The sequence below is a fragment of the Rhipicephalus microplus genome, chromosome X (genome assembly GCF_043290135.1).
Source record: "Rhipicephalus microplus isolate Deutch F79 chromosome X, USDA_Rmic, whole genome shotgun sequence".
In the NCBI taxonomy this organism is placed as follows: domain Eukaryota; kingdom Metazoa; phylum Arthropoda; class Arachnida; order Ixodida; family Ixodidae; genus Rhipicephalus; species Rhipicephalus microplus.
The window spans coordinates 230,557,968-230,580,525 of NC_134710.1; the positions used below are offsets into that span (position 1 = coordinate 230,557,968).

The 22,558-nt window shown below is 47.1% G+C and overlaps 2 protein-coding genes across 5 annotated transcripts in view; one reads left to right on the forward strand and one right to left on the reverse strand.

Moving 5' to 3' along the window:
• Nucleotides 1-22,558, forward strand: part of LOC119187843 (large proline-rich protein BAG6) — a 233,953-nt gene that overhangs the window by 88,312 nt on the left and 123,083 nt on the right. For all 4 annotated transcript variants that reach the window (XM_037435931.2, XM_037435932.2, XM_075878767.1 and 1 more), the window contains exon 12: nt 6,877-7,056. In XM_037435931.2, coding sequence (XP_037291828.1) covers nt 6,877-7,056 — 180 coding nt within the window. The remainder of the gene's footprint in view (nt 1-6,876; nt 7,057-22,558) is intronic.
• LOC142776012 (uncharacterized) overlaps nt 1-22,558 on the reverse strand; it is a 111,852-nt gene that overhangs the window by 39,695 nt on the left and 49,599 nt on the right. The gene's annotated exons all lie outside the window — the stretch shown is intronic.

The following is a 22,558-nucleotide window of genomic DNA, read 5'->3' on the forward strand; positions in this document are numbered from 1 at the left end:
TCAAAAGTCGAATTCTGCTACTGTTCTAAGTTTACACTTCTTTTGACGCGAAAAAATGGTATTTGCGCTGGCCTTGTCCCAGTTTTTTTAAAAGTACTGTGCAGATTAGTTGGGTCATGACTAATATTCTCATTTTTTTTATAATTTGTGATATACATACTATTTGAATTCGATTAGAAATTATTGAAGCGAAATTGCTATTTGCTTCAAATTCTCTTCAAGCCTAAAATTCTCTATTCACACAAACCTACCAATTTTAGTACTGGTAAACACTTTTTCTGTAAAGGTGATTTTAAACATGGTTTCTGCTACACTGTAGACCCCTTAACGTATGTTGCCTGAGTCACGAATAACCACACTATTACCGTATTTACTCGATTCTACCGCGCCCTCGATTGGAACGCGCAGCCGATTTCCACGACGAAAAAAAAAAAAAAAAAAAGTAAGACATCGATTGCAACGCGCACCCATTTTTCTCGCTGGCCCGCACGATCACACCACTTGAAAAAACAACTCCTTTCAGGAGCGTCTTCCATTTAAATATGAGGTACGGCGAAGCTTGTGCCCATCTTTCGTGTAACAGAGCATTGCCGTCACTGTAGTTTTACCGTGCACCGATGTCAGCACGCGAACTTGCTTCGCCCCCTTCTTCTCGACAGTTGTGGTGCCAGGCATGTCGAAGTTAAGAGGCGTCTGATCGGCATTCCCGATATTCCCAAGCAGGTAGCCGTTGTTGTGCCGCAAGTTTAGGACGAACCTCTAAAAACTGTAAAGCTTTTCATCGTACTCCCCCGCAAAACTTTTCGCATATGCCCGGTCGCCTTCGAAGGGAAAAGCTTTTTCTCTTCATAAAGTTAGTTAGCCAGCACCTGCTCGCTTTAAACTGGCTCCGCATTAGCCCCTTTTCTATTCTAAGGCTAACTGCATAGCCCGCACTTGGAGCAGTTCTGTCGTCACGGGCCGCCGTGCCGCTCGCTGCCCAAGCACATACTCGCCGAGCAGCTCTTTAACTTGCGGAAACCAACCCTGCAGTGGTCCACTGAAGCCTTTGCGTGAAGCTTTGCTGTCGACAATCTTCTGCTTTTGTTTCCGCCGGTCCCGCACGCACGTTTCGGGAACTCCGAACGACCACGATGCGGCCCGATTTACGTCCGTTTCGGCACACGCGATCTTTTCTTTTAAAAGCGGCACCGTGGTGCACTCGTCGAGTTTTTGGAGTCGGCCCTTCCATGCCGTCGATGCCAATGCACGCCAAGATGACGAACTCCTCAGCACACGTACGAAGTGCCGCACATGGGAAACACATAAGCAGAAATGGCCGACGCGCCATGCCGACGCATGTAGGGGGCGGCCATTTCGGAATGCCGATGGCAATAGAACGACCGTATTAATTTTTTTTTTTTCGTACTCGATTCTAACGCGCATGCGATTTATGAACTCGCTTAACCGGAAAAAAGGTGCGCGTTAGATTCGAGTAATTACGGTAGTTACTACACTACAGTCGAAATCTGTTATAACGAAGTACGCTACAACAAAATTTCAATCACTACGAATACCTTTTGATTTCATGTCAACAATTCATAGAAACCAATGTGTAAAATGTCTCATCACAATAAATACTTTTCCTGGATATTTCCACCTTAACGAAGTTTTCGCGAGTACTGCCCCATAAGAAAAAGGAACTTGCCTGTGTCCGAAATTCTGCTACCAACTCGGCCATTTCTACCCGCATTTCGCGGGTTCAAATCCCGGCTGCGGCGGCTGCGTTTCCGATGGAGACGGGAATGTTCTAGGCCCATGTGCTAAGATTTGGGTGCACGTTAAAAAACCCCAGGTGGTCGAAATTTCCGGAGCCCTCCACTACGGCGTCTCTCATGATTATATGGTGGTTTTGGGACGTTAAACTCCACATATCAATCAATCAACTCGGCCATTTCTCGACCGCTCGTGACATCCAGAGTGCATGGCTTATCATAACTACTGTGTCTTCAAGGAAAACATGCTTTCTGTCACCGCACGCACATTCCGCTAAATTTATCGCTATTGCAATGCTCGAGGACAGCTCACCCATCCACCATAATGCTGCTGGTAGATTTGATGTATGTGCTGACCGCGGCAAAATGGCGGTCTTCTAGAATTCCCGCCATATGTTTTTGACGTCGCGATAAAAAAAAAAAAAAAAACTACCGTTCGTCGTCGCTAGCCATGCGATCATGAATGACAACCACGTGTCGTGAAGGCACACACGTGAGCAGCGTGCACATAGTCCTGGCGTACCTGCATTCTGCCGCAACTGCTGCGAACTCAAATCCGGTCATGTCAAATGCGATCATGGGCGACCACGAAAGTGCTTGCGCAGTGAACGCGCACCTACTCAACCCAATATTTGTTGCCATAACGATGTAAACAAAGATAGCAACAACGTAGTTCACACACACGGCCAGGACAGCGTGCACAGATTGAAAACGAAACTACTGTTTGCCGCAACCGCTGCGCAGGAAACTGCAGTCCCTACCGTCTTGTTCATCAGTAGGGAATAAAATCTGAAGGTACGCAAATAACACAGCCGTAGATTAAAGATAATAAAGCCATAAAATGACACGAAGCGTAGCGGCTTTCCTGTCCTTCACTTACAGCCACGGTAGTGTGGAGCTTCGTCACTTTCAGTTGTAGTTATCTGTCAACCTTTAGCAAAACTTTGGCACCCTCCTTCGCAACACTGCACACTCGGTGCATGCCCGAACAGTTGTCTAAATGTCTTATTTTCTTATGTATAACCCGCCCATGCATATAACTGGTACCGCCGAGTGCAAACCGTGGGACAGAGAGACTACCCACGTATTTACGAAAGGTTTCTTTCTTTCCGTTGCCAATAAGTCGTGCTGTGAAGCCAACTTGCACACCAAAATTTTCGCATGATTTGCACCTGGACTTTCACTCCAAATTTTCTGTATGATCTTCGTTATACAGTAAAAGCTCGTTACTTCGACACCCATTAATTCGGAAATTTGGATGATTCGGACGGCTCTATTGGTCCCGGCCAAAGTGCATGTTAATCTATGGGACCAAACCTTCGTTATTTTGTTGGAATTTGGCTCCGCACCGCTTAATTCGGACAAATGCTGACTGCTGCTGCTACACAAAAGTGTGAAAGAGCAGCGCTGGCACCACTGGAGTGAAACCGAAACCCGAGTGGCATCGCCATCATCATCAACTAGTAGGGGCGATCGCAGCGTCACTGAACGTCGGCGTCTTCTTTCTTCTCCACTCAGTGTCTCCGACGCCATTTTCCCTTGTGTTGTCGTGTCGGAACCATCTCTTCTTGCGGAGTTCTCTTTTTCTTCTATTGTGACCGTATTTGCATGCCACCACCATCGTGCGCTACAGTGATGGCAACGCCGAAAAAGCGGCAGAACTACGACGGAAAGAACTTGGCGACTAAAGTGAAAATTTTGGAAGCACTGAAGAACGGCGAATCGCGACAGCATGTTATGACCAAGTACAACGTGAAGCGGAGCACGTTGGGAACGTATGTGAAAAATGAACGACATATTCGACAAGCCTTCGAAAGCGAGAAGTTTCATGCCTCTAGAAAGCGGTTGCAAACCGCAGCTCATCCCCAGCTCGAAGAAGCTTAGCTCCGGTGGATTGCTGATTGTCGCAACGCGCATCTGCCTTTGAGCAGACCTCTCATCATGGCGCAAGGTGAGAAGTACGCTGCAATGATGAACATTGAATCGTTCAAAGCGTCAGAAGGGTGGTTTGCGAGGTTTCGAGAGAGACACGAACTTGTCTTCAGGCGTGTGTGGCGAAAAGGCCAGTGTTGACGAAAGCGTGACCACCGAGTGGAGAAATGTGAAGCTGCTGGAGCACATCGCCGCATATGAACCACATGACGTGTTCAATGCAGATAAAACTGCTCTATTTTTCAGAGCTCTGACCGACAAGACGGTGACTTTCAAAGGGGACGCGTGCATTGGTGGCAAGAAGTGCAAGCAAAGGATAACTGTGCTTCTTGCCGCCAATATGACTGGCACGGAGCACTTGCCACTACTCGTCGTCGGGAAGGCGCTTAAGCCACATTGTTTTAAGAACGTCAAAAGCCTTCCTGTCGAGTACACAGCGAACAGGGAGGCATGGATGACATCGGACATTTTTCGCGGCTGGCTGCAGCAGTTGGACCAGCATTTCACGTCGAAGGACCGCAAGATAATTATGGTTGTTGACAACTGCAGTGCCCATAACTGTACAGTGGAACTGAAGAGCATCAAAGTAGTTTTTTTGCCGCCCAGCACTACGTCTGCTCTTCAGCCGATGGACCAGGGTATCATTCACTACGTGCAGTCGAAGTACCGCAAGCACCTGCTAGAGCGAATGATCCTATGCTCAGAAGCTAGAAAGTTGTATCAAGTGGACTTACTCGACGCAGTGCACATCATCGCCCACGTGTGGAAAAACACTCCGCCGCAAGTCATCGCCAACTGTTTTCGGCACAGCGGTTTTGTGAGGCCCGAGCATGCAGCAGTAGCTGACGATGGCATCGAGGAGGTGTCAGATCGCACTCAAACACTGATCGCACTCAAACACAAAGATCGCACTCAAACACTGATTCCAAGAGCAGCGCACGTGATACGGAGTTGGAGTTCGTGGCTAGCAGATCAACAGTGACAAAAGCCTGCTAAGCTTGTCCGCTTACTGGCAACAAAGGTGAAAGCTCACATCTTAACGCCATAGCTTTTAAATTTATTTATTTACAGTCAAGGTCAGCAGACATTACGGGGGGGAGTGGGTAGGGAGAAACAGTAAAATTACAACACAACGCAAGAACAAAAAAAAAGAGAACAATAGTTATACAGTCGACATGTTTCTGGTCATATAATGTTAGCTATTGCATTCCTGAAAAGGTTGAAATCTCTAATGGTCGCTGTTGGGTTTGGAAGGCCATTTCATTCCTTCGATGTACATGGCATGAAGGACTGCGAAAAGAAGTTAGTTCTACACAAAGGCATGCCGACTTTGAAGGCGAGGTTGTGAAATGTGATGAGGACGAATTATGAATTCGGGATGTAAGTAGGTATGGTGGTAGAGCTTTTGAAAAAGAAATAAGCGGAAAAGTTCACGCTGCGATGCAAGAGATAGTAGACTAAGGCCTGCTTTTATGGAGGATATGCTTGCAGTGCGATTGTAATTACATGTAATGAATCAAGCAGAATTGTTCTGAACTATTTCTAGTGACTGTATTAAATTGACATGAAAAGGATCCCATATTGCTGCTGCATATTCCAGTTATGTGCGAATTAGTGTTTTGTATAGGAGTAATTTTAGTGTGGAAGGGACTTTTTAAAAGTTACGGCGTAGGCACCCAAGCATGCGGTTGGCGTTGTTAATTACATGGGTGATATGAACGTTCCAGGTTACGTTAGTTGTGATGTGCACTCCAAGGTATTTGTAAGAGGGTACACTTTCTAACCGGTTATTACCTAGGTAGTACACAGGCGGTCCATGTTAGATTAGTTGGGATGTGCACTCCAAGGTATTTGTGAGAGGGTACATTTTCTAACGGAATATTACCTAGGTAGTACACAGGCGGTGTAGTAGGAGACCTAGTTACGCGCATGAGTTTAAATTTATTTGGGTTTAATTCCATCAACCAATTGTTACACCATTCTGAAATTGCATTAAGATCTGACTGAAGAATATGTGAGTCGTTAGTGCTTGTTATTTCTCTGAAGATTACGCAGTCGTCAGCAAAGAGGTGAATGTTGCTAGTAACATTAGAGGGTAGATCATTAATGTAGATTAAAAAGAGGAGTGGACCAAGAACTGAGCCTTGTGGCACACCAGAGCGCACAGCACTTAGCTCAGATTCTTTGTCGTTAGCGCTGACGAATAGGGACGACATCACAGGTGTGATATCTCTTGCATTCTACGACGACACTTTTCATGATAGAAATGATAACACATTCCATGCAGAGCACGTGGGGCTGGCAAGCAACCGGAGCCCCCAACGGCACTGGTATTAAGGCTTTTCCACCGTCTGGGCAACTGCCTTCCCTACTCCACCTCTCGTTTTTTCACTCTGCGTCCCTTCCTCTTTCGTAACGTCATTGTCGCCCTCTCCTCAGCAGTGCACCTTCTTCAAAAAGCACACTTACTACTGCATTTGTGAGAAATATTTTTCGTCAGTTGCATTATAACCGATCTTGCATATTAAGCTTTTTCTTTCATATTCAAAGTGTTAACGATGCACATTGATTGCACCAAATCAGGTAAATAAATAAAATTAAGCCTCTGAATTGCCTCGTTCTTTATGGGACAACTAGGGACCACCACTCCTCCACGAATTCACCAACTTAGCCAAAAAAGAAGTTTTTAAGTTGCTGTTTCTTAATGTGCTTAGGGATCTTTTCCAACTTTATTTTTCCGATTTTCACTTCAAAATGTTATAAATATATTTTGGAAATATTTTAAAAATATTGATTTGATTTCCCCTCATACTTTAATGTGTTATTTCTCTCCATACCCAAAATTTTTCTGTTTGTGTAGTTCTAAAATGTACTATTCAGAAAAAAAATTATTTTAGTTTTTGTAGCAATAATGAATGCTTGTGTCCTTTGTCTTTTGCATTATGCTAACATTTTTAAGTGTAATAGTTTATCCAGTTCACGATGCCATCTAATTGATTTTGTGTTGATCAGTGCAGTAAGTTATGTGAATAGGTGAAGTTTTGTGATCATGAATAAATTGTGTAAAGAACATGGACTATGTTTGATAGATCAGTTTTCTTTTCCCTGGTCACTTCCTTTTTTGTGTGTGTGTGCTTTTTGTCAGTTTCCATTTTTGTGTCATACATGTAGCTGCTCATACTTTTTCCAGGATGCTGAAGTGCAGCGCTTGGCCAATGGTGTATGCAGTGCAATGCATTTGCTGAGCCATGCTTTCCATGCTGTGAGTGACCTCCACATGAATGTGGGTACCAGGCCACGTATGTTGCGTGCTCGTCTTTTGGGACCTGGTCCGGCTGGCAGCATTTTCCACACTAGCATGCCATTCCAAGTAAGTGTAGATTGCTCTCAAGAGCTGCATTTCATTACAGGTTCTGGACTCGTTCCTCGAGCGTAACTTTTTATTGAAACATGTAAGACAAGGGAGTGCACATTCGTGTAGCATTAGATATGTTTCAAATTTCAGTTCGTTGGTAGCAATCCAAAAAATGAGCGAGAAAAAATGGCTTGTATACACATTATGAATGCAAGCCAGTTGAATTTCAGTAACCTGCACGAGGTAAGCTCTCGTTAAACGAGGTTTTTTAAAAGGCATTGCTGTCTAAATGTAACAGCTGTTTGTAATATGACTGGTTTCATATATTTGAAAATCACACCCCTCTTCATTTTACTGTAAATGAAACGTGAAGCTGCTGCTGAATGGAACATTTTTCTGGTCCTTTCAGTTTCTGTTTAATGAAACTCGGGCTGAATAGAATTATTATTATGCTGCTTAAGGGGGGACGTGGCAAGTAAAACTAATTTTTTTATTAATGTACTGTTTGTGATGAAATTTGGTGTGTGTATGTGGATGATTGTGAGGATTCCAAATATGAAAACCGTTTTCAAATACCTCTTGTACTTTTTGAGTTACAAGCATAATTATACTAATTAATGCTCTTCACACTTAAAGAGATAATTATTGCTAAATGAAATTATTTTTTCATATTATTATGTTCCCAAAGCATCAACTTGTGCAAAGAAGCTATTAGTTGATTTTTCTAGTTCTTGTAACCATAAATAAAATTTCCAAAACATGGATGTTGTTTTGCACACACATCGCAGTAATTATAAAATGTGTTCTAAGAATTTTAAATGATGAGTAAGAAGAGAGATAAAGCTTTATTGCACTGCTAAAGGCCTCCTGAGCCTAGTGCAAAAAACGGAACGACTCTATCAGTCTTTGTTAGAAAATGACAGATGTTCTAGCGAAGGCACATAGGCGAAAATCAAGAGTTGAGAAAACTGACTTTGAAAGTTCACTCTTGTTTGGAAGTTCACAACATGCCTAAAACACTCAGAATCCTCCTGGGCAGTAATCCTGAGATGCTGTGGCCTTGGCCTCTGTAGAGCGCAACCCAGTTTTGCACTTCTTTGTCGTGGAACAATGCACCTTTTGAGCCCTCTTCACCCTTTTGGCATCCTTTTCGGCTGCTCGCTGCAAAGAGCAGTCTCCTGGATTGAAGCCCAGTTGAGCAGTGAGCTCTTGCAGCGCACTCTTGCAGCCACCATTGAAACGGCAGACTGCATCTGCCACTGCACTTTCCACACTTCGAAGGGAGGCGAACTGGCTCTTGGACTGGAGTGACCAAATGAGGCTGTTCATACTCTCCACAGCGTTCTGGGTTTTTCCCTGCGCACACCTTTCAAGGAGCTCTTTGTTCGAGAGGCGCTTGTAGATTGGCAGCAGTGCCACTCGCACGTGAGGGGGCAGTTTATGTTTGTGAGGCGGCAGCGGCTCTCCCTTGGCCAATGCCTGATTGTGCGGGCACCAGGAGTCAGTCCCACTTGGGCACAGGTCGTGGTGTGGATCCTGGTCTGTGGATGTTACATGGTAATAAGTGGCCATGATGGCCCTCTCCATGCCAGGAACATCGTTGGGGTGGCTCTTAATGGCCCAGCCATAATAATTCGTTAACTTCTTTATCAGGCCCTGCGTCAGCCGGCCTTTGCCACCCATGCTCAGTCCTCGGCCTTTGGATTTGTGCTCATCAAGAAGGTTGCGCAAGGAAGTGCCCATTCTTTTTTTCACATGGTTCACACACTCCTGTTTCTTAATCACCATGTAGCCATACACCTTGTCTTGCGTGAGGGCAAGGTACGTACGGCTGTCACCGTCGCAGAGCACATTGATGTATCGAAGCTTGTACTTGGTAAACGATCTTTCAAACATGATCCTAGCTGCTTCTACTTCCATTTGGCCTGCATTAGCATCAGTGTTCTTTTGGCACTGTGGCTTGTGTTTCTCAAGCCACTCCTCATAGTTGTCGTCACCAGGCTTGGGGCCAACAGCACAGCCTTGGCAGTAGTTGGACAGGACACAGTGGTCCAAGACCAACCAAGCCTGTGTACAGCTCGATTACACAGCCCACGCCAATATGACTTCTGTGCCCCCTCGTCATCCACGTGCCGTCGTAAATGACGTCAATGTTGCCTGGCACTCCTCCTAGGTCCTTGTAAATGTCATGCACCTTCTGTGCACTTTCTGGTTCAATGCGGGTGGCAGCTGATGTGGTGGCAGGGTGGCTGTACTTCCTTTGCAGTCTCTGGTAGGACTTGTGGTGCAGTGCTCGATGCGAAATGTCCATCGCAGAAAAAATGTCATTTATGGCAGATTGTTTTCTGCCAACTGACTGCACAGCCCTCAAAGCACGCACGTTTACCTCAAAGGGGTTCGTTTTTTGTTGCCCGGAGCACCTCGGGGACGACCACGCACTGTTCACTATGCCACAATTGTCACAAAAAAGTTCCATCCTCGCCGCGAGTCCAAGGCAGTGCGTAGTCTCGAGGCGTATCGACCCTTCGTCGCACTTGTTGCACTTTACTGACGAAAGCAGACCGTTCAGCATCTTCTTATTTACAATGAAGTATGTGGAGTCCTTACCGCCGTCATTTTCGTCGCAGCCTTCGCTCAGAAGCTCGAGCTTCCGCTTTGAAGCGGACTTCGATGCTACGGCATCCAAAACATCCCGCCTTGTCTGCGCCCGCTGCGCGATTTCTTCACTGCTCGGAATCTGGGCCGAAACTCGCGATAGAATGTTCGACGCGCGCACGGCCGGAGTTGCAACGGCTGCCGACGCGGTGCCACCGCAATCGGGTTCGCGAGAGCGTCCATCACGGTCGACGGCATCCGGCGGTCTGACATACGACGATGTGGCACCTTCCACACTCTCGGCCTCACAACAATCAGCGAAGGGTCTGAGTAGAGGCTCCGTGACGCTTGAAGAGCATGCTCCGTCCGGAACTGCGACTGGGACGGCAGCCGCAGTCGTCTGCCCTTTGTTCCAAGCTTTCCGACGCTTGCCGTACTTGTGGACGCTCCGGAACTTTTTTTGCGGCAACATAGCACCGCCGTATGAGCAAGCACTCAGAAGAGACCACCGATGTAAACAAAGCTTGGTAAAAAAAGCACGCGAACTATCACAAAAACAGCAAACTGGCAAAAAACGAAGTGCACGCCGGATGATTCTCGGCACGGCGGCCGCAGATGCGCTCGCGCTTCCAAGGTTGCCAAGGTGCGCGGCGCAGCTTTGACCAGTAAGAGGTCGCGCCTGCTACCACGTGACCCGCGCAGCCAATTGCCGTTCTTCGTTTTCGTTTTTTTACTTGCTCCTCGCGCTTTTATTTTCACTCGGCGAAATACGAGACCGCGACCATCGGGAAGCCGGCTTTCTCCTCTTTCCAAAGCTACCAAAATGGCGGCCCACAGTCAACAACTTGGCGCGTTTGTGCGGCGTGAACAACACCGTTTCAGGGGCTTTTTTTTCGCACTTTTCGGCGACTAGCCTCGGCAAAAACACTATTTGCGGGATTTGTAGCGCACGTTTCGCTGTAATATTTTAGAACAAGGAAGTTGAAGGTCTGAAGATTACGAAAAAAAATAAATCAGAAAATCGCATATTTTGACCAAAATCGGCACTTTACTTGCCGCGCCCCCCCTTAAAGGAACACTAAAGTCAAATAACAATTGAGGTCAAAGTGAAACCTCAATGTAAGACATTTAAAATGATATTGTCAACAACAGTGCCCTACTTACTGAGAAATTAAGGTAAGTGCACAAGAACACAAGCGCCGCAGTAGGACATTTTCAAAATGATCCTGATGACATCAGACGGACCACCTACAATTAATCACTGGTAATCGATCTAATTGCACTAAATAAAGAACCTTCCATGCATCAAGAGACACAATAAAATGCTGCTTGTTTGTTTTAGTTTGATTCACGGAAAAAAAGAACCACCGGACGTTACTATGGGGAATGGTGCGAGTGGTTCAAAAATTCTATTTTCGCGTGGTTACACGGGACAGGTGGTGCCATCTAGCGGGGCGCAGGTGAAACAAGAGTCTGCAATCTCGAAGCCAATGGCGGGAAATTGATCAATGGCTGTTGTTGCTACTGTGGTTCTCGCTGCTCTCGGTCTGCTGCTACTAGCTCAGTAAAAACAGGCAGCGTTGTGCATGGCAACAGTGACGCGAGTCAGTCCGGGTGGTCCGCTTCTTGAGGCGGGTAACTTGCTAACCCGATGCAAAGCACTAAAACGTCATTTTATTTCGAAATAGGCCCTTCCTTGGCACAAAAGTAACATTACGAGGTTTCTTGACCGTCATTTCAACAATCAATGTCGACTTTAATAGTTAAGTGTCCCTTTAATGGAATGGAATTTCATTATTCTGTTTGATGAGTCTGCTGTATATTAACCTGAAGGGGGCCTTAAGGGGGGAAGTGCCATTGAAAAAAAAAACTTCTTTATTTGTTGACCTACAGCAATGAAATTTGGCATGCATACTCATAAGTGTCTTGAATAGGGAAATATGCAGTTTCATCATGATAGCTTCAGTAGTTCTCAAGTTACATAATGCTACACGATCCAATTACATGGTCTGCTCGTGGAAAGCCTAGCGCTGCAACAAAACAGGCCAGCAAGCTGCGAATGGTGTTGATCTTTACTCAAAAGAAAGCTACAGGGTATGGCACTTTCAGAATTTTTTAATAAGTTCTTTTCTTTTTGAGATATTATCATGGCTGCCAACACACATTATCAGAAACAGTGGCACGGACAAATCATCGTCTAGAAAAATAACATGGCCATAAAACAGAAATTGAAGATTGCTGTACCCACAAGCAGTGTTCAGGGATTCAGGAAAAAAAAAACTGAATCAAAATCTGTCCAGTCATTCCCGTGCTACTCTTTCCACGAGCAATGCACAATGTCCAAAACACACTTGTGAGAAAACGCCTGTCGAAGTGTTCGACAGGCTTTTTTTTCAATGAACTTTTTTGTTTCTCGTTGGATATAGGTGAAAATTGGCACAGACACTAAGAATGAGCTCACAGTGCTTCCATAAAACTTTTGAAGCGATACCACAAATACTTTACGAGAAACAAATTATTTCTTCATTGAACCATGTGGAGGGGCTGAGCATAATGTCAAAAAAAAAAAACAGTATTGAGAAAGCTGCGTTTAAAGTTTCAACTTTTCTTTACGTCTCTAAAACACCTAAAAATTGTGATCTCAGGTTCGTCTTGTGATATTTGACTTCTTTTCATGATTTACAAAGAACAAGTATGGATTTCAAACCAAGTTCTTTGTATGAAGGAGCAGTGTGATAGGTATGACAGAAAAGATTGTAATTGAATAAAACCATATACTGAAATTATTACACATACTTTTTTGAGCTGAAGTTGTAATTAGCATAATTAAGTACTTGATTACAAATATTCACTGAACTTTGCTTTATTTGGAGAGAGGTTTATTGCATCAGAAAAATGGATCACACCATGACGGCCTATGCCTTCTTTCTAAATAACAAAGTTATGAGTAGAAGACTGGTGGCACGGGAATTTCTAGCAGTATAATTAATGACGCGAAACGGGCATATAAAAATTCGTGCCCCTGATTCATACATGCTCTTTCACCGCTCTAGCTGTGAAACGCATCATCATATAGCCGGTCGCGGAAACTATAATCTACAGCAATTCATTAACCTCGGAACATTCATAGACGTTCGTGGCGATATCAAGCGCGGCTCCAAGCACGTCTGAATTGCATCACAAAAGCTTATTGACAGCACTCCATATGACCGTGGGGTGCGCGGCCGCGTGGACAGTGCAGCCGGCGCGTAATGCACTTGCCGGCGGCGTTCGATGACAATGCGCGAAATGTGTAACTACGAAGACAAAAAATCGGCACGCACTGCACTTGGCATCGCATTTTCGAATGACAACGCGCGAAACTGCTAGCCGCTGTTCCGGGCGATCCTTGGCAGGGAAGGGGGAGGGTGACGAGCTTGGCTGCGTTGTCCGCTGCCGATGCGTAAAATGCCCGTACGTGATTCAGAGGAGCTAGTGAGTGACGTGGTACATTCCTTGCGAAGAAGCATGTCGCCAAGAGTGCGCTTGCGCGTCCTTCCTGTCCGCAGTCTCGCTAACAGCGGAGTTAGGCCTAAAGCTGACTCCGATGACGCGCCGCACTCGTAGACCGCCGCGCGCCCGCTCGTAGTAATCTGATCGTGCATCCGGTGCGGCCACTCGTAGTAATCAGATCATGCCGCCGCTTACAGCTTCGTTGCTTGCGAAGAAGCACGTCGCCGCGAATGCGCTAGCGCGTTGTTCCTGCCCGCAATCTCGCTGTCGGCGGAGTTAGGGCTAAAGACGACTCCGATCAGTAACCTGATCGCGCATCCGCTTACTGCTCGTAACTAAAGCGTAGTTATGTCTTAAGTGATTACAGTAAAAGCTCGTTAATTCGGATAATTCGGACGGCTCTATTGGTCCCGGCCAAAGTGCATGTTAATCTATGGGACCAAACCTTCGTTATTTCGTCGGAATTCGGCTCCGCACCGCTTAATTCGGACAAATGCTGACGGCTGCTGCTACACAAAAGTGTGATAAAGCAACGCTGGCACCACTGGAGTGAAACCGAAACCTGAGTGGCATCGCCATCATCATCAACTAGTGGGGGGATCGCAGCATCACCGAACGTCGGCGTCTTCTTTCTTCTCCACTCAGCGCTTCTGACGCCATTTTCCCTTGTGTTGTCGTGTCGGAACCATCTCTTCTTGCGGAGTTCTCTTTTTCTTCCATTGTGACCGTATTTGCATGCCACCACCATCGTGCGCTACAGTGATGGCAACGCCGAAAAAGCGGCAGAACTACGACGCAAAGAACTTGGCGACTAAAGTGGAAATTTTGGAAGCACTGAAGAACGGCGAATCGCGACAGCAGGTTATGACCAAGTACAATATGAAGCGGAGCACGTTGGGAACGTATGTGAAAAATGAACAACAGATTCGACAAGCCTTCGAAAGCGAGAAGTTTCATGCCTCTAGAAAGCGGTTGCGAACTGCAGCTCATCCCCAGCTCGAAGAAGCTTTGCTCCGGTGGATTACTGACTGTCGCAACGCGCATCTGCCTTTGAGCGGACCTCTCATCATGGCGCAAGGTGAGAAGTACGCTGCAATGATGAACATTGAATCGTTCAAAGCGTCAGAAGGGTGGTTTGCGAGGTTTCGAGAGAGACACGAACTTGTCTTCAGGAGTGTGTGCGGCAAAAAGGCCAGTGTTGACGAAAACGTGACCACCGAGTGGAGAAATGTGAAGCTGCTGGAGCACATCGCCGCATATGAACCACATGACGTGTTCAATGCAGATGAAACAGCTCTATTTTTCGGAGCTCTGCCCGACAAGACGGTGACTTTCAAAGAGGACGCGTGCATTGGTGGCAAGAAGTGCAAGCAAAGGATAACTGTGCTTCTTGCCGCCAATATGACTGGCACGGAGCACTTGCCACTTCTTGTCGTCTGGAAGGCGCTTAAGCCACGTTGTTTTAAGAACGTCAAAAGCCTTCCTGTCGAGTACACAGCGAACAGGGAGGCATGGATGACATCGGACATTTTTCGCGGCTGGCTGCAGCAGTTGGACCGGCACTTCACGTCAAAGGACCGCAAGATAATTATGGTTGTTGACAACTGCAGTGCCCATAACTGTACAGTCGAACTGAAGAGCATCAAAGTAGTTTTTTTGCCGCCCAACACTACGTCGGCTCTTTAGCCGATGAACCAGGGTATCATTCACTACGTGAAGTCGAAGTACCGCAAGCACCTGCTAGAGCGAATGATCCTATGCTCAGAAGCTAGAAAGTTGTATCAAGTGGACTTACTCGGCGCAGTGAACATCATCGCCCACGTGTGGAAAAACACTCCGCCGCAAGTCATCGCCAACTGTTTTCGGCACAGCAGTTTTGTGAGGCCCGAGCATGCAGCAGTAGGTGACGATGGCATCGAAGAGGTGTCAGCAGAGTCCACAGATGTGACCTTTCAGGACTACATCGCGATTGATCATGGTGTCGCCACGAGTGGTCTCCTGACCGATCAAGAGATTATTAATGATGTCACAGGCGCCCATGAAGACCGCGATTCCGACGAAGAATCCTGCGAGGAGATACAGCCGCGACCTCATCGCACCTCACGGGAAGTCTTGGAGGCGCTGTTAACATTAGAGGACGCTTGCCTGAACACTCCCGACAGCTTGCATGCTGATGGCCATTTGGAACAGTTAAGAAAAATTGTGATGTCAGCCGCAATCTGCGCGAAAACGCAGACGACAATTACAAAATACTTCAACAAATAAAGGTATGCTTCTGCAGCTTGATTTTAAATGTTGTTTTCCCTGTTCATTTATTAATTCGGCATTTGGTTAATTCGGACAGTTTTTCCGGTCCCGTGAAATCCGAATTAACGAGCTTTTACTGTATCAAGCCGTGAACACGTCACGAAGGGGCGATTTTTGAGAGCCATGTCCTCGCGACGCACAAGCAGCAGACGACGATCTCCCGGAGCGAGCTGAGTCAACATGGCGGCCACGTCCAATCAAGGGCCTCAAAACGACCTTCAAACATTTGCTTTTTGCTCGCTTGTTGTTAAAGGGAGCAGCCAGCTGAGGCGGGAAAGTTAAACACGGAGAAATGCTCTTTCCGATGAGCCCAGGAAGCCGGCTCCCAGCCCAAGCATTGCGAAGCTATAATTTTTTGAATATCGCAGTTTTCTCGCCATTTCCAGAAAAAGTTTTGCTACCTAGGTGGGTGAAACGAATTTTCCGAAGCACTTCTGCGCGGTTATCTACACTCTGCGCGGTTATCAGTGTAGATATTTTGGAACCAGATAGAAAAAGGCTTCCAGAAACTGAAAACTTGAGTTTCAAAGAATCGATTTTTTTTGCCATTTTTCGCGATCCCAAAGCCGCGTCCCCCCTTAACACGTGAAAACCCGCGTAGAATGCGGAGTTTTTTTTTTCTATTTGAGATTTCAGGGTACGAAATTTTGGCCCCTTACTATATGTGGGCCCAATAATTTTCGGCCAAAATTCAGTTTTGGTTTCAGCATAGCGTGGTGCTATCACCATCATCAGGTGTTTGCTAGGTAATGTTAGCGGCAGTAGCAGGCGTTAGTCTTAGACCCACGCGTGCAACAGGTGTCAGTGGCCAACTTCGCGCTTATAACAACGGCCACGATTTCGCTCCTGTGATTTTACGCCATGCAGTGGTGGGAAACCTGCACCAATTGTGCCAGCGAAAAATTACTGTGCCATACTGCTCCAAAAGGGTCTTTTTTGTTCGTGCCATTGCTGCATCACAAGTTGGTCTTGGAACCAAAAGTAATGTTGCCAACACACATCGTGAGCAGTTATTACGGGATCGTCGCCAACATGTACACTTGCGTTGCTGCAAAAGCACGAATCAGCCGATCAGTTATATCGACTTCTGTGCGGCTGTGGCGGTGCTTTTTCTGGTAACCATTAACAAAGAATGAAGGTGGTGTGGTGACTAATGAAAGGCGCGCCAGTATGACTTACTGCTGACAAAAAACCTACGTGCGTGGCTACGTAGCGCAGGTTTAAGCCTACTGCATGCTTTTAATAGCCGGCGACTGACTCTGAGTGCTAAGGCGCCGATCGCTGCCACCTCAGTCGTTGCGCAGGACCGTGTTCAGCATGCAAAAATTTTTTAGAAAGAAAACAGCGCACTGTCATAAAGTTGAGTGTTGTGAATCTTGGGCACTGCGAGACAGACGGCAAGCAAAGCACACCTTTCATAAAGTGAGAGCCCATAATGCGCCTCCGTCCGCTGCCAGGCCTGCCAGAGCAGTGCGTGCAGAAAGCTTGCGTCGTCGCGTTGATGCAACAGTCTTCTGGCCGCATATGTGCACGGTCTTTAATGGAGCAAGCACAAGCGGTTTAGCACTGTGTGTACACCAAGTATACGCAAAGCGCTGCACACAACTCCCAGTAGACCATAACTCCCAGTAGACCATCGGCTCCTTGCCACTGTACCGCGTCTTGGAAAAACGGTGTCGGTTTCTGCTAAGTAGCAGCATCGCAGGGCACCTTTATCGCTGACAGCCGACTATGTCTGTTTTGCCCATCCTGGACTCCGCAATAGTTTTGAAATGCTCTGTTCGCCACCACATGCCATCGTACTGTCGTGCGAGAATGCCAATCATTTCTGAACATTGGCAAACGGAGAGAAATGACATCAATGTCGGCACTTTAGGCAATATTCGCTGTGGCCTTGTATTTATTCCTTTCTTAGCAGTGATGGCACGCTTGAAGAAATGCAAATTAGTGCTTGGGGGGTGTGGGGGGGGGAGTGAGACAAAAAGTGCAAAGTGAGCCCCATACATTGACCCGATAAGAAAGGGGTGCTGCGATGACCCCTCCCCCCTGTTTCTGAAGGGGAAATTTGCGCACGCCTGTGCAGTTTAATTGTGGTCAATGCATACTATGTGTTTAGTGCGTAGTTAGTCATGTTCCCGGCAGGTTCTCTGCATATATGTACTGTACCGGAGCATAGTGGTGCCAGTTCTGTCCCAGCGCGAAAGACGTCCGTGTGGCTCATGCTTGCCGGCTTCCTGCCTGAACCAGCTTGTTGCGGCTATCGCTTCTTCAATAATAAGTGTTTATACGTGAACTCGCTCGTCACATTTGGTGGAAACGTGCCGAGTAACGTCCTGGAGCTCCGCAGCCATAAGCTACCACCTGATTTTGCAATGACCGAGCACGTCGATCCCCACAAGCCTCTTCCACGCCGCCGCCTGTCATGTGCCCTGTTGTACTTTGTCTGCATGAACCACCAGTCTACAACGGCACTGAAGATCATGGTGTCGAGGATTGGCTGGCAGAATACGAGCATGCCAGCGCGATTAACAAGTGGGATGACCCTGCGAAGCTGACTCACGTCACCTTCTACCTGACCGATTTGACCAACCTATGGTTCGCCAACCACCAAGCCAACATCCCCAGCTGGTCAGCTTTCAAAGAGACCGTGACCTCGTTTTTCGGTCGTCCAGCTATGCGCAAGCTTCGCGCTGAACTTGGCCTGCGGGGACGATTTCAGTGAAATCGTGAGAGCTTAACGAGCTACATTGAGGATCTGATCAGCCTCTCCAGGCGAGGGGATGCGAGGATGACTGAGGCTGACAGAATAAAGCATATTGTTGCAACGTGCAAAGAACAGGACACAAGGCTTCCTTTCGACATTAACAGCAAGGCTCTATTCACCCACAAAAACAAAGCACAAGAGCAGATGCGCAACGTCGTCTTCCTCGAAAAACACCAGAGACTGCCGCCCGTGATGCTGGCTTCTTCCTCCTTTTGTGTTTACGGCTAATAACCGTGACATTAGCCTTCCTCTCAAGTAGGCATCGTCCCAATGCTTCATCATCATGGGGGAAAGGTTTGTAGTCTCTGGCAGCCCACGGGTTCATTCGGACAAATAAGGTTTCATCCGAACCACGTGCACAACTTCTGGTGCATGTCGGACGTCTTGAACAATGTGGACTGTCGGGAATCACCTCATAGTTAACATCACTGAGACGACGGAGGACTTTATACGGCCCAAAGTACCGTCTCGAGAGTTTCTCCGAGAGGCCACGACGGCGAACTGGGGTCCAGATCCAAACTTTCTGTCCTGGTTCATAGGAGACAGGTCGGTGACGAAGATTATAGCGCCTTGTGTCATACTCCTGGTGGTGACGAATACGTACGCGGGCAAGTTGGCGGGCTTCTTCAGCAAGCTGAGTTATGTAGTCTGTACTTGTGTCAACGCCATCACTTTCATGCGGCAACATAGCGTCGAGCATTGTTGTGACGTCACGGCCATAGAGAAGACGGAATGGTGTCATGCGTGTTGTCTCTTGCCATATTGTAAGGGAAAGTGACGTAAGGCAGTATCTCGTCCCAGTTTTTATGTTCCACATCGACGTACATGCAAAGCATATCCGCAAGTGTTTTGTTCAGCCATTCTATCAGACCATTTGTTTGTGGATGGTATGCCGTTGTGAGTCGGTGAGATGTTCCACTTAGACTTAAAACTGTGCGTAATAGCTCGGCTGTGAACGCTTTTCCTCTGTCAGTTATTACTACAGATGGGGCGCCATGCCTCAGGACTATATTTTCAATGAAAAACTGGGCTGCTTAACTTGCTGTGCCCCTCTCCAAAGCCTTGGTTTCGGCGTAGCGAGTAAGGTAGTCTGTGGCTACAATTATCCATTTGCGACCAGCAGCCGAAGTTGGAAATGTTCCTAGAAGATCCATTCCGACTTGAGGGAATGGAGTTTCCGGTACATCAATTGGATAGAGTAGCCCTGCTGGTTTGACGGCTGGCACTTTCCTATGTTGGCACTCAACACAAGTTCGAACGTGCTGTTGAACAGTTACCGTCAGTTTCGGCCAGTAATACTTCTGTCTCACACGGCATAGCGTTCGTGTGTGGCCTAAATGACCGGATGTTGGTTCGTCATTGCACGCCTCTAGTACTTCTTTCCTGAGTGGTGTTGGGACTACAAGTAAGTAGGTGTTGCCGCTCAGAGAAAAGTTCACCTTATAAAGGACCTCGTTGCGCAAACAAAACGATGCTACCCCTTTTGCGAAGAGCTTTGGCATACCATATGTGCGTCCCTCTAAGAAATCAATAAGGGGTTGCAACTCGGGATCGTCACATTGCTGCTGTGCAATTGTAGACGTGTTGACTACACCGACAAACGCCGCATCGTCATCTTCAGCATTTGCATCTTCTAATGGGGCGCGAGAAAGGCAATCAGCGTCTGTATGTCGCTTTCCGGATTTATAAACTATAGTCATATCGAATTCTTGAAGCTTGAGGCTCCAGTGTGCCTATCGTCCTGACGGATCCTTTATGTTTGTCAACCAACAAAGAGAATGGTGATCGCTGACGACTTTAAACGAGCGGCCGTACAAATATGGACGAAACTTCATGACCGCCCACACCATCGCAAGACACTTTTTCAGTGGTAGAGTAATTCTCCTCTGTACGGGAGAGAGTCAGACTTGCATAAGCAATTACTCTTTCGGGGCCATCTTGCCACTGAACGAGCACAGCTCCTAAGCCGACATTGCTGGCGTCGGTGTGAACCGCTGTCGGAGCGTGATCGTCGAAGTGTCTGAGAACTGGCGGGCTTTGAAGACGTCGCAGCTTGTTGAACGCTTCCTGCTGCTCTTCACCCCATACAAACATGACGTCTTCTCGGGTGAGTTGTGTTAAAGGTGATGCAGTATGCGAGAAATCTCAATGAAGCGTCGGTAATAGGCGCACAGGCCTAAAAATCACCGCACTGCCTTCTTGTCTGATGGCGTAAGTAAACTTGCAACAGCGGCTATTTTGTCTGGGTGAGGCCGTTCACCTTCACTGCTGACAAGGTGTCCCAAGAAAAGAAGCTCTTCGAAGCCAAAGAGACAATTTTCTGGCTTGAGTGTTAGTCCGACCGATCGTATCGCTTGAAATACCGTGTGTAGTCTCTTCAAGTGCTCGTCAAATGTCGCTGAAAATACAATTACATCGTCCAGATATACCAGGCACGTTTGCCACTTTAGACCTGACAGGACTGTGTCCATGAGCCGCTGAAACGTTGCCGGTGCTGAGCACAGGCCAAACGGGAGAACTTTAAACTCATAAAGACCATCGGGTGTCACGAATGCCGTTTTTTCTCGATCTCTTTCGTCAATTTCTATTTGCCAATATCCGCTCCGTAAATCCATCGATGAGAAATACCGTGCGTGGCGTAGTCGATCGAGAGAATCGTCTATACGAGGCAACGGGTAAACATCCTTTTTCGTAACCTGATTGAGCTTGCGGTAATCAACGCAGAAACGTAAGGTGCCATCTTTTTTTTTTTTTCAACAATACTACCGGTGATGCCCTAGGACTTTTTGACGGCTGAATAACGTCATCCTGAACCATCTGTCGCACCTGACTTTCTATGGCCTCACGTTCCTGCGGAGCTACTCGGTATGGGTTCTGCCATATGGGTCTGGCCGTTTCATCCATAATTATGCGATGTTTCGTCAACGGCATTTGGCGAACTCTGGACGTCAAAGAAACACAGTCCTAAAACTCATTAATAAGCTTCAGAAGGCTTTGCTTTTGCGGGGGCAGTAAACTTGGGCCAGCGTCGACAAATAGAGGGCTGACCCGGTGACATCGGCTTTCTCCACAGTCAAGCAGCCTGCAACCTCAATGAGTTCCTCGACGTACGCAACTGCCATACCTTTTGCAACATGTCGTCGCTCAGTACTGAAGTTCGTAACCAAAACGTGCGTGTGTGCACAATTGAGGCTTACGACGGCTCTTGCAACAGATAGGCCATGGCTGAATAGCAGTGCTGGAATTTGTTCAGCGATGTGGTCGAAGTTGCCTGGGTAGTCGCATGTTACAGCCACGAGAGCGCTTGAACGGGGTGGAAGGGTCACGTAATCTTCGAAGACGCGCAGATGTTTACGCCGCTAGTCGTTACATCTCATATCTGGAACTTGATCTGGGGCATTAAAAAATGTAACTGACCTGTCATAATTTCTTTACGCACAGCGAGTTCGAGGCACGTCCAGCCTTCTGCCACATGCACTGCTCGTGTTGTGATTTAAGGAGTGCTTTACATCGACGAATTCGTCGTCCTTCCTCATGCGTCTCATGAAATCATCCTGTGATGGAACTTTCTTTCTGCTAATCATGCGGTTATCGGCTGCGCTCGTCCACAACTCATTTTGTTTCCGTTCAGCACGACATTCATAGATCTCCCTTTGCTCACCCAAAAAAGGTTATCGTCGCCGCTGGCGTCGCCATCTCTGCTTTTTCGGTTGCCGTGGTTTCTATTTCGTGAAAGTCTGCTCGGATTCAACTGCCTTCTTTATGCCATCACAAGAATGTGCTCGTCACAGGAACCTTGTCGTCTTGTTTGCGGTCATAATGCTTGCGTATGGTTCCAGGCCGTGTACGTGTGCAATTCATTCCCTTGTCCCCCTATCTTATTGCATGGCGAATGTGTATTGGGTGTCTTGACGCTTATGATGCCATCTTTTCTTTTTCGATGCCCCTTCCTATACGACACTGATGTCCCTGAACGCTGTCACGGTTGCCACCGCACCCTCACTACCTGACGAAGACATTCTGTTGCGCAGCGTAGACATCAGACTTACGCAAGACCAGCGCAATCAGCTCATTGAACTACTTGACCGTTTCTGCACCTCCTTCGACCATGGACAACCTCCCTTGAGACGCACGTCAGTTGTTGCTCACCATATCGACCCTGGTCATCATAATCCACTTTGTCAGCGCCCCTACCACGTATCCCAGGCTCAGCGTGACATCATCACTCAACACTTCGATGAGATGCTGCAACGTGGTGTCATTCAACACTCACACAGTCCTTGGGCTTCGCCAGTGGTCCTCGTACGAAAAAAAGATGGCTCCATTAGGTTTTGTGTGTGTTATCATGACTGAACAAGA